The sequence below is a fragment of the Furipterus horrens genome, unplaced genomic scaffold (assembly GCF_987537825.1).
Source record: "Furipterus horrens unplaced genomic scaffold, mFurHor1.1.pri manual_scaffold_8, whole genome shotgun sequence".
NCBI lineage: Eukaryota > Metazoa > Chordata > Mammalia > Chiroptera > Furipteridae > Furipterus > Furipterus horrens.
The window spans coordinates 35,294,750-35,307,413 of NW_028327178.1; the positions used below are offsets into that span (position 1 = coordinate 35,294,750).

General features: G+C 37.7%; 1 protein-coding gene across 1 annotated transcript in view; it reads left to right on the plus strand.

The window, feature by feature from the left end:
• CHST9 (carbohydrate sulfotransferase 9) overlaps window positions 1–12,664 on the plus strand; it is a 192,217-nt gene that overhangs the window by 147,844 nt on the left and 31,709 nt on the right. Inside the window, exon 4 of the mRNA XM_090285689.1 lies at window positions 8,139–8,176. Within this exon, the coding sequence (XP_090141815.1) occupies window positions 8,139–8,176 (38 nt within the window). The remainder of the gene's footprint in view (window positions 1–8,138; window positions 8,177–12,664) is intronic.

Below are 12,664 nucleotides of genomic sequence, written 5' to 3' on the forward strand. Positions count from 1 at the left end.
CATGTACTCAAAGAGGGACAGGGGAACAAATGTACTTGTTCTCACTATTGAACATTACTAAAATTTGTGTTCTACACTCAGCTGTCATTAACTTGGTTGTTATCCTTAGATAAATCCTCAAATTTCATAAGTACCAGTTTATAAATAAGGAAACTGGCCTGTGTGTCTTGTGCTAGAACTTGTGATTGCCTCTGTGATACTGTGATTTATAATAAGAAATACAGATTTGACCTTTGTCCCTGTTCCTGGCACAGAGCTCCTGAAACCATTGGATTTCCCAAGTGATGAAGCAATAAAGTTGTCTTTTGTTATGTTCATGAGGTGACTTCTGGAACTCACCTAAGGACAGGGGCTCATTGCCAAGAGAGCCAAACACTTGGTCACAGTGTTGGAACTTTCAGTCCCACCCCTGACCTCTGGTGAATCCTTAGCCAATGGCTAATGATTTAAAAAAGGAAGGAAGGGAGGAAGGAAGGAAGGGAGAGAGAAAGGGAGGGAGGGAGGGAGGGAGGGAGGGAGGGAGAAAGGAAAGAAGAAATATGTCTATGTAATGAAACCTCTATAAAAACCCAACAGGACAGAGTTCAGAGAGTTTCCAGGTTAGTGAGCACGTGGAGATGCAGGGAGTGGAGTGCTCAGAGAGGGCGTGGAAGCCCCCTGCCCTTTCCCCATACCCTGCCCTATGCATCTCTTTCATTTGGTTGTTCCTGAGTTACATTCCTTTTAAAAATAAGTAAAATGTTTCTCTGAGTTCTTCGAGCCATTTGGTCATGGGGACCTCCCAGCTATGGTCTGTAACCAGTGTGTCAGGAATACAGGTGACAACCTGGACCTGCAACTGGTGTGAGGGGTTGGGGGGAGTTATGTATGAGACTGAGCCCTTGACCTTTGAATCTGACCCTAACTCTGGGTGCATGGTGTCAGAATTGAGTTACATTTGTTGAATACGCAGTCAGTATCCACAGAGAATTCAGTTAATTGTTTTTGATGTGTTAACAAAAAAACAAACGAATTGTAGCCTTTGACTAAAATCCAGGACAAGTGAGAATTTAAGCTCTGAAATCAAACTTCTGATTGCTACTTCCTGGTAGTGTTAGCTTAGGAGCAGTGTCCCATTCACTGCAGACAATGTAAAGTTTGCATTCCATTACCTAGTGAGGCATCAAATTATTCAAATAAAATACAACTGTTTTTCAAAGTTTTGACTTGGTATTTATTTCTCTCTCCATACGTTAAAAAGTCTTGCATCCTGTAGCTTTCCCTATCATGTCTCTGCAGAAGATTGTCTCTTTCCCCGGCTCTCTTTCTGCCTCCCCAGGATATGTTACTGGTTGGAATTTGAAACTTTAACAAATGCTGGACTGAACTTTTCATACCACCTCTACCATTACTCACTAAATTCACTTATTTAAGCCCGCCCTATTTCCTTGTTTTCACCTTTGCACTAAGAGCATCTCCTCCAAAGTAACCAGCCTTACAATCTTGTTCATCTTTAATTCATTGTTTCTCACTGTCCTACTACCCCAGCCCCTCACCTGAATTACCATATTTTTTACTCCCTAAGACGCACCTGACCATAAGATGCACCTAGGTTTAGAGGAGGAAAATAAAAAATATATATATTCTGAACCAAATGGTGTACTAAAATATTTAATAAAATATAACAGAATAATATTTAAACCATGTAAAGGGAACAGCAGTCAACAGCTGTTAATAACCATCATCACTGTCATCAACAAATGAGGAGAGACTTTAAGGTTCAAGTACTCTTCTAGTTTTCTGGGAACCCCAAGAAATCATCATCGCTAGTGTCAGAATTTATGAAGCTCAGTTGCTCACAATCGCTGATATCACTTTCTTTGCTATCTTCATACTGACCAGATGCCCTGAGATTCAGCAGTAAAGTGGGACACTTAAGCATCCCCAGGGGTTTTGCATGGGCCCACCGCTTCCTCTTCTAACAGCTGTCGCCACCGCTGACAGGTCAGGTAATACCCATCACCGTCTGTGACACAATATTTGCTCCATAAGACACATAGACATTTCCCCCCACTTTTGGGGGGGAAAAGTGCATCTTACGGAGCAAAAAATACAGTAAATCCTTTCAACTCACACACTTAGTCTACCATTCACCTACATTTTTCCCTCCCCTTACCAGTATCAACCATCCTCCAGCCATACCACTGTTAGTTTAATCACTCTCTGGCTCAAAAATCTTCTAGAGCTCCTAAGCAAATAAATGTAAAAGCCTCTCCTTATGTATCTAGGGCCCTCCATGCTATTGCTCGGTCATCGCATGTTTTACCTTGTCCAACTATTACTTGCTAACATATAGACTACATGTCAATCAAGCAGAATTCTTCACTACTCCTTGCACATGCACCAAGCATTTGCTGGTTCTGTGCTTCTGTGCATGCTTTTCCTTTTGTGTAAAATACCTTTCCTCCAACCTTCTGTTAATATCCCACCCAAAGCAAAGGCTATCTCCACCATGAAGCCCCCTGAGCTCCTGTACCAAACATGACCTCTTCTCTTTTTATTTATTTCAATTCTATGGAAATGTTCAATCTCTCTTATTCCTTTTGGGACCAGAGAATTTAAGTAACTATAAACAAAGTTAGAGACCATCTGTACTTCCAACACTGTCATTCTGCACTAGAGGAGTGAAGTGATTTGCCAAATGCCATGCAGCTTGATAGTGACCAAGTCAAGACTAGAAAAGTCTGAAAGTGAATTTATCACTGTGTCTACTATATCAAGATTTAAATACCTTTTTAAACAGAATCTTCATTTTAAAAAAATAGAAATATAGTACATATGTGTTATTAAAATATAAGATCTGGATGAACATAAACTAAGAGAATTCCTCTGGTTGTATAATTATGAGTCTTGCAAATTTCCTTTTTTTTAATCTGCATTTTTCCGCAATGAACTTGTATTATTCATATAATAAGTTATCTTTAAAAAGAATATGCTTTTCATTATAAAATAAAGAAATACCCCTTTTGGTGCCTTTTAACCCCCTTTACCCATTTCATTTCCTCCACCCTCCACCCTCCGTCTCCTGCCTCTGGCAACCACCAGTCTGTTCTCTGTAACTATGAGTATGAAGTTTCTTTTTTAGCATCTGCATACCAGTGAGATCATATGGTATTTGTCTTTCTCTGTCTGAGTCACTTCACTTAGCAGAAAGCCCTCAAAGTATATCCATGTTGTCACAAATGGCAAGGTTGCATTCTTTTTTATGGCTGAATAATATTTCATTATATGTGTATACTATACTTTTTATTCACTCATTTATCAATGAACACTTAGGTTGTTTTTCATATCTTGGCTACTATAAATAATTCTGCAATGAACATAAGGGTGTATATATCTTTTTGAGTTAGTGGGGGTATTTTTTATTTGTTTGTTTGTTTAATAGATATCCAGTAGTGGAATTGGTGGATCATGTGGTAGTTCTATTTTTAATTTTTGAGGACCCCCCATAATTTTTCATAGTGGCTGTACCAATTTACATTTCGACCAACAGTGAACAGGGTTCCTTCTTTTCTACATTCTCACAAACACTTGTTATTTCTTGTCTTGTTGATAGTAGTCATTCTAACAGGTGTGAGGTGATATCTCATTGTGGTTCTGATTTGCATTTTTTAAAATCTTTTTATATACCTGTTGGCCATGTGTATGTCTTCTTTGAAAAAAATATCTATTCAGATCTTCTGCCCATTTTTAAATCAAATTGTTAGGTCCTTTTGCTCTAGAGTCATATGAGTTAATTATATATTTTGTATATTAACCTCTTGTCAGATACATAGTTTGCAAATATGTTCTCCCATTTCACATGTCGCCTTTTCATTTTAGTGATGATTTCCTTTTAGTTCAGTGCCACCCCAGTTATTTATTTTTGCTTTTGTTGACTTTGTTTTGGGTGTGAGATCAAAAAAAAAAAAAATCACTACCAAAGGAGTTTACTGCTTTTGGTTTTATTTCTACTGTATCAAGATTTAAGTATCTTTTGACCTAACTGACTATATAATTTACCAATACATTTCTTAGAGTTCCATGATTCCCTGTTGTTACTTTTTCAGTTTGCTCATCATGTTTCCCCTACTTTATTTCTGTACCTCCAAAGCATCTAGCATATTGTACAGAATTGACATGCATTAAAATTCACTACAGATCAAAAGGGTGAGTTTTGATAAAGTCAAAGGATATCCAGGCTTGGAGACAATTTGAATGTCCTTTGGCCTGAAGGCTACAGCTGTTGAGACCTCATCCATTCTTTTCCACTTAATCAGTATTTTTGAGTGATTCAAATTACATATTTAAGCTCATAAAATTTGAACATGTAACCGAATATCCAAAATATTTTTATAGATAAGGAAGCCAGCATTAATACGCCTATCTTTTGAGCTGAATTCAATTCTGTTTAACTCTAGATTGTTAACTCAAACTCAGATTATTTAACTGTGATTGAACTACCACTGTAGCCACCTCCGACACTTTCTAGAATGAGCTAAGAAATAAATACTCATCAATTTAATTTTTCAGCTCATAACCATAAAATTTATTTTTTAAAGATTTTACTTATTCATTTTTAGAGAGAGAGGGGAAGGGAGGGAGAAAGAGAGGAAGAGAAACATCATTTGGCCGTCTCTGGCACACTCCCAACCAGTTACCTCGTCCGCAACCCAGGCACGTGCTCTGACTGGGAGTCAGACCAGTGACCTTTCAGCAGTCAGGCCAGCGCTGTATCCACTGAGCCACACCAGCCAGGGCTCACAGCCATAAAATTTTTATCAGTACTTGTCTTCCTGTCTTTCGCACAAGTGTGTGTATATACGCACATACATTCACGTTCACATTACACAACCTACACACATATACATTCTATGCAATTGCAACATGGATATCTTTGAAAAATGGATAACTGCAGCTCTAGAGGAAAATTTTCTAATGGTGGTGAAGAACTGAGTCATTCATTATGATGACAATGATAACTGTTATGACTATTGTCATTGTTATTTGAAGTCCAGATTTGGTTCCTGACTTTTTTCTGCAGTAAATTTCTAAACAATGAATACCAGTTTTAAAAATATCAGGCTATCAAGGGAGTAGCTACATATGACACCTAAATATCTCTGTTTCCAAATAGCTCTCGGTGGGGGATAAAAAGCAATTGATAGCACTTTGTGGAGGGATTAAAATGACAAGATAAGTCTGTATAAATATATATATACATGTTCTTATTAGCTGTCTGTCATAGAAAAAGAGTGACTTCAACCAAGAGTTTACATCGAACTCACTTTCTAGACAAAGAGGCTTGACAGAGAATGAAGTATCAGCACACAGAGGTGGGATCCTGAGCTCCCGTAGTTCACGTAGCCTCGAGAATCCTGCACTTCTCATCCTTTCTCTTCTCAGTGTCCCTTCAGTTTGCACTATGCTGGTTGGAGGTAGGCACCATAGGTTTGATTGATACACCAATTTGCATCTCAAGGCTTCTCTCGATAAATACAGCGCAATGAAAGGCTACTCTCTCACAAGCCAATTTCCCCCTCTGGGCTGACTTTAGAAGCTCATTGATGTCACTTCCTTCCTCAGTCAGCAAGTGAATTTTCTTTAATTCTCAAGACCAGCTGTCCATGCTGTCAACAGAAAGTTATTAAAATTCCTTTAAAGTGAATAAAAATAGCCTAAAAGCAAATGTACTTGGAAACAGGAAAGAATCAGTATGCAAAGTCCACAAACCTCTGAGCAAAATAATGTTGATCCAACCAGAGATTTCAAACATTGTATATTCAAGATGCTAGAAAAAATAATTAAAAGATGCTAAACCACATACTTCTTAATCTTTTATTAGCAATGGCTTATGCAGTTAAAATTTATCCCCTAAATTTCATTCCTCTTTTTCACATATGATTTGAATAAATTTGGGGATGACTAAGGTTTTAAGTGGGATTCCCTCCTTTTTCCGTGCTTCGGCCAGGGAACATTTACATCTCCACCAGGCTATGACTATCCATAAGCAAGAGGAAAAAAATTATCATTAGCAGCAATTATAATGACTAGGGCCACAAAATAATTATATAATTATGTGTTTTAATTTATGCGACTTTTCAGAGCTCAAGGGAGGAGATCATTTTTCTCATATTTAAGTAGCTGTAACTCACAGGAATGGTCTAGTTGGCTCCTGAGTCCCCGCGATCTCCAACCAATTCCCTGACCTCAGACTGCCCTGTTGTCTTTGCAATCAGCCTTTGCCTTACCTCTTAGTCCCCCAGCATGGGTCCTGCCTTGCTGCCTGAGTTGTATACCTAAATCTCCCCAAAATATGGATATATTCCCTGCCACTTGCATCACCAACAGTCACCCTCCTCTTCTTTATTTGGATAGATCCTGGGCTCCCTCTGATCTTTACCAAGAAAACTTGTATCCAGCTTGTCTTGTCATCCCAAGACACAGACCAGGTTTGTGTCTTGGGTTCTTGCTCGTAACTGGCACTTTCAGGTTAAGCTGGTGCTGCCCAGCCTGCCACCACCCCTGACCCCTAATTACACACACTGCACAATGCAATTAAAAAGAAGCCTCTGCGTTCATTGTAACTGTGCTAAGAAACTTTACTTTAGTAAATAGTGCTTTAAAAAGAAGAAAACAGTGGAAATTTGGGTAAATTCACAGTAAAAGAACAACTAAAATAATGCTGATCTTCAGGAAAATTGTCAAACATGATGTTATAAGTTACCTAGAACTTATTCTCAGTTCTTCACTTCAATTCCCACCATTTTGAGCACTTATTGGGTCCTAACACAGAACAAGGGGGCTACAGATGTTGAATAAAACAAGAGGGAAAAAAGACCTCTGACAATTTAATCACTGTTACTAGGATACTTTAAATTCTTGGAAATTCAATTGGGGACTAATACAAGAAGAGCTGCTTGCACAAAGTTAAGTATTTGGTGTGATTCAGAACTCATCAGTCACCAACTTTAGGCCCTAAGGTGGTCCATGTAATGATTTTTAACCCATGAACCTTTCCTTTCATTGGGGATCCAGAGCCAGGAGTGGCTGGCTGAAAATGCAGGGGTGGGAGGGAATTGGGTGTAGCTAGAAGAGGACCCTGTGAGGGATCCTTGTGGTGATGGAGATGCTCTAACCTTGACTGTGTCGGTGTCATATCCTGGCAGTGACGCTGTGCTATAGATCACTCATCTGTTCCCACTGGGAGAAGCTGGGTCAGGTGTACACAGACAGGAGCTGTCTGTATTACTTCTTACCAATGTGTGTGACCACACAATTATCTGAATTAAAATTATAAAAGGACATGTTTAATAAAGTGTGTATCTCACACCAAGAGGTTCACACACACATATTAACTGCAGTGCCACAAAATTACTTCTTTCCTGCCTTTCCTGGTCATTTGTCGGTTATTATTACTGTGGATTCTTTTCCTTCTGTTTAAGATATACATGACATTGATCACTCGCAGGCTATTTCCACAATGACTGAGGTTTATTATTTTAGAAACTTTATTATTTATACCCCTATGTTGGCTTTATTTGTTACTCTAATTAAGGTACAAAACAACAGTTGTATAAATGGTATCTTGGGCGGGACAGAAACAAGTCAATCTCCAGCAGTACTATAATAACAAAGCATAGTAATGTCTATATCACCTTCACAGGTAAGAAAGAGAACAGATTTTTAAAGTAACACTTCTGACATCTGCCCCTTTAAATCTTCCTGTCTAGTCCTCAGGGTTGCATGAGCTCAGTGTTAGTATTATACCTGAACAGGTTGTCACTGTTCAGAAATCTTTGGATGTTGTTAGAATTTTTCTTTGGTCTTTTTCATCTCATCACCATTTCTCTGCCAGAGTTTAATATATTCTTCTGGTATCACCCTCCTCCATCCATTTCATTTTCTGTTATCTTTGTCTAATGTGGTTTCTTTAGGTTTTGACTTTTTTTTCATTCCAGTTATTGGAGTGATTGCAAATGTTCATATTATGATACAAATTCTTGCTCAGAAAGCCCATGACCAATACTGGAGTTTTGAATGAGAACAGAGCAAAACGAGTACTGTATCTTATTCATTTTATACTTTAATGTTAAATTTCTTTTTGCTTTCTCTTTCAGTGACTAGAGAAAAAATCCAGGAACATATCAACAACCAGGTATTTCCTCACTTCTCGTAGACTATAATATACAATTATGCTTTAAATGTTAATAATTAAGCACTTGTAAATATTTTTATAAGTACAAAAGGCATTGCTGATTATTGGGTATGAGCAATATGTGTGTTTTTGCTTCTGAGAACGTGTATATCAGTCATATGGGGTGATCATGCACTGTCCTTGTCTCCCCACCTCATTGCTTCCCTCCACACCATCCTCCCCAAGGATGGGATCCAGCGGAGAGGAACATTCAGCCACTGCTGCTGTGTACGCCATCCGCTGAGGTTATCCTGACCTCCGCGTCGATACCATCATGGCTGCAAATAGATACTTTTATCTCCTTCTCCCTTAACTAAGGTGACTCACCTCTGTGATTTTCCCAAGTTTTAATTCACCCAGTCACCCCCTCCCAAATAGTTAAGAGCTGAACCCGTAGCCGTGGAAATGGACACGTTCACTTTCCATTGTGGTCTTTGATTTCTACCCGCAGTTAGTCAATGTCTTCCTGTCTGCTTCCCTATTTTCTTATCCAGTCTTTTTACTAATTTATTTGTAACGTGCAGCCACACATACAAACCAAGGACAGCCTTCAGCAACCGTTGTCTCGCCCGTCCCCCACTTGCCCTCCCGAAGGCCAAAGGCCAGTCTAGCTCCAGTTTCTCCCAATGCTGCCTCTGCCGCTAGACTGGGGAATGCAGACATTGACCTGGGGCCAACTGTGCTCAGGTTTCACTCACCAAAACAAATCTCCATGTCTGTTATTGTTGATCTCCTCAGGCATAAATTATAACTCACCCTTGTTAAGAAGAGTGGTAAATCTACATTTATATAAGTCAAGGGTACATTTTTCAAAGTCTTCTCCCAATGGGCTTAAAAATAAGATCCCGTCTAGTCCCCACTGTCATTCCACCCAAATTAAGTTCTAATTGTAACTAATCTGTGTCAGATGCCTTTCAACTCATCAAGCTTTAAAAATTATTAAGTTGTTTGGTAATATACTATACTGCAAATTCAGTAGGCACAATTTAATGTTTATCAGGTACCATTTTGCTTTTGAATATAAAGTAAATATTGACTCAAAGTAGCAGCCGTCTTAATACTTGAAAATGCCATAATTGTTCAATGAAAAATTTAGCCACTTCAAATAGTTTACTTGCCTTTCAGCTTAGTTTCTTTGTCATTGTATTTTCAATTATTTGTATGTACTCAATGGGTTTGGTAAGGCTGAATAACAGGTAACCAGTGGAGTCTATTACCCATTTGTATTTATTTAAGTCACATAGGAAATACTTTTCCTTATAAAGAGACATATTTTCCTCCCTTTGTCTTTAAGTGAGTTTCTTGGGGTGACATTATTAATAAAATTATATAAGTTTCAGGTGTACAATTCTATAATACATCATCTGTATATTGCACTATATGTTCACCACCCCAATTCAAGTTTCCTTCCCTCACCATTTCTCCCCCTTTCCCTCTTCTACCTGCCCCTTCCCTCTGGCAATCACCAAACTGTTGTCTGTGTCTATGATTTTCTTTTTTTTGCTGTCAGTCTGTTCTTTGTATCTATGAATCTGTTTCTATTTTGTTTGTTAATTTTGTTCATTAGATTCCACATAAAAGTAAAATGATATGATACTTATCTTTCTCTGACTGGATTATGTAACTTAGCATAATGCCGTCCATGGTATCACAAAAGGTAAAATTTCCCTCTTTTTACAGCTGAGTAGTATTCCACTGTGTAAATGTACCACACACAGGTTTTTTATCCACTCATCATCTACTGATGAACACCTGGGCTACTTCCAAATCTTGGCTATTGTAAATAATGCTGCAAAGAACATAGAGGTGTATATATATTTTTGAATTAGTGTTTTGGATTTCTTCAGATATATTCCCAGAAGTGGGATCACTGGGTCATTAGGCAGTTCCATTTTAAATTTTTTGCAGTAACTCTGTACAGCTCTCCACAGTGGCTACACCAGTCAGCATTCCCACCAACAGTGCACGAGGGTTCCCTTTTCTCCACATCCTCGCCAGCACTTGCTTTTTGCTGATTTGTTGATGATGGCCATTCTGACTGGTGTGAGATGATATCTCATTGTGGTCTTAATTTACATCTCTCTGATGATTAGCAATGATGAACATCTTTTCATATGTCTATTGGCCATCTGTATGTTCTCTTTGGAGAAATGTCTTCAAATTATTAGCCTATTTTTTAATTGGATTGTTTGTTTTTTTGGTGTTGAGTTTTATGGGGGCTTTAAATAAATTTTGGATATTAACCACTTATTAGATGTATCATTGGCAAATATGTTCTCCCATTCAGTGGGTTGTCTTTTCATGTTGTTGAAGTTTTCCTTTGCTGTGCAAAAACTTTAGTTTGGGGTAGTTCCATTTGTTTATTTTTTCTTTTGTTTCCCTTGCCTGGGAGATAAATCAGATAAAATATTGCTATGAACAATGTCCAAGATTTTTCTGCCTATGTTATCTTCTAGGATTTTATGGTTTCAAGTTTTACATTTATTCTTTAACCCATTTTGGGTTTACTCTTGTGCATGATGTAAGAAGGTGGTCTAGTTTCTTTCTTTCTTTCTTTCTTTCTTTCTTTCTTTCTTTCTTTCTTTCTTACTTACTTTCTTCCTTTCTTTTTAATGTATCTGTCGAATTTTCCCAACACCATTTACTGAATAGACTATCTTTATCACATTGTATGTTCTTGCTTCCTTTGTCAAATATTAATTGACATATTGGCATGGGTTTATTTCTGGGCTTTCTATTCTTTTCCACTGACCTATGAGGTCTGTCCAGAAAAAGTCAAATCATTGTTAATATAACAAGAATGGTTTGTGCAACATCGATATAACCTGGTAGCTGAAGAGAGTGGACTGGAATGCACATATGTGAACAATGAGAATTTCACTGTACTGGTCAGTGGGGGCTGTAGATGCCATTGAGTGAGCATGTATACTGTGTGACTGTCTCATTCTAAATGACTGAGCAAGTAGAGCAACGAATCTGCATCAGATTTTGCATTAAACTTGAACATTCCTCTGCAGAAGATATTTGAATGATTCATAAGGCCGTAGCTATGGCTAACTGGTGATCGTCAGCTTCATCACAACAATGCACCCACTCATGCATCACATCTTATACAGAGTTTTTTGATAAAATATCAAGTCACCCAGATAACTCAGGCCCACTACAGTCCAGATTTGTCACTCTGTGACTTCTGGCTTTTCTCAAAACTAAAATCACCTTGGAAAGGGAAGAGATTTCAGACCGTTAATAAGATTTAGGAAAATACGATGGGGCAGCTGATGGTGACTGAGAGAACTTGTGAGGTCCCAAGGTGCCTACTTTGAAGGGAACTGAGATGTCATTGTCCTATGTACAATGTTTCCTGTATGTTGTATCTTCTTCAGTAACTATCTCTATTGCTCATATTACATGGCTGGATACTTTTTGGACAGACCTCATATATGTCTGTTTTATGCTAGTACTATGCTGTTTTGATTACATTGTTCTTTCTTAAGATTGCGGTGGCTATTCAAGGTCTTTTGTGGTTTATTTGTTCTAGTTTTATAAAATACACCACTGGTATCTTGATAGAAATTGCATGCAATCTATAGATATCTTTGGGTAAAATGAACACTTTAATAATGTTAGTTCTTCCTATCCATGAACACAGTATATACTTCCACTCATTTGTATCTTCATCGGTTTCTTTCTTCAGTGACTTATCATTTTCTAAGTATAGATCTTTTATATCCTTGGTTAAACTTATTCCTAGAAAATTTTTTTAAATACAGCTGATTTCTGCATATTTGTTTTGTATTCTGCTACTATACTGAAGTAATTTATCAGTTCTAGTAGTTTTTGTGTTAGAATCTTTAGGGTTCTCTATATACAGTATAAATCATCTGCAAATAATGACAGTATTACTTCTTTCTTTCCGATTTGGATGCCTATTATTTCTTCTTGTCTGATTGCTATGGCTAGGATTTCCAGTACTATGCTGAATAAGAGTAATGAAAGCAGACATTCCTGTCTTGTTCCTGATCTTAAGGGAAATGACTTTAGTTTTTGCCCATTGATTATCATGTTGGCTGAGGGTTTGTGATATATGGCCTTTATTACATTGAGGTATTTTCCCTCTGTTCCCAGTTTGCTGAGAGTTTTTTGTCATAAATGGGTGCTGGATTTTATCAAATGCTTTTTCTGCATCTTTTGATATGATCATGTGATTTTTATTCTTAATTTTGTTTATGTGATGTACCACATTTATTGATTTGCAGATATTGTACCAATCTTTCATCTTTGGAATAAATCCCACTTGATCATGGTGTATGATCTTATTAATGTATTGCTGGATCCAGTTTGCTAATATTTGTGGGGGGGGCGTATTTTAACATCTGTGTTTATCAGGGATATTGGCCTATAATATTTTTTTTTTTTTTGTAGTGTCTTTATCTGGTTTTGGAATTAGGA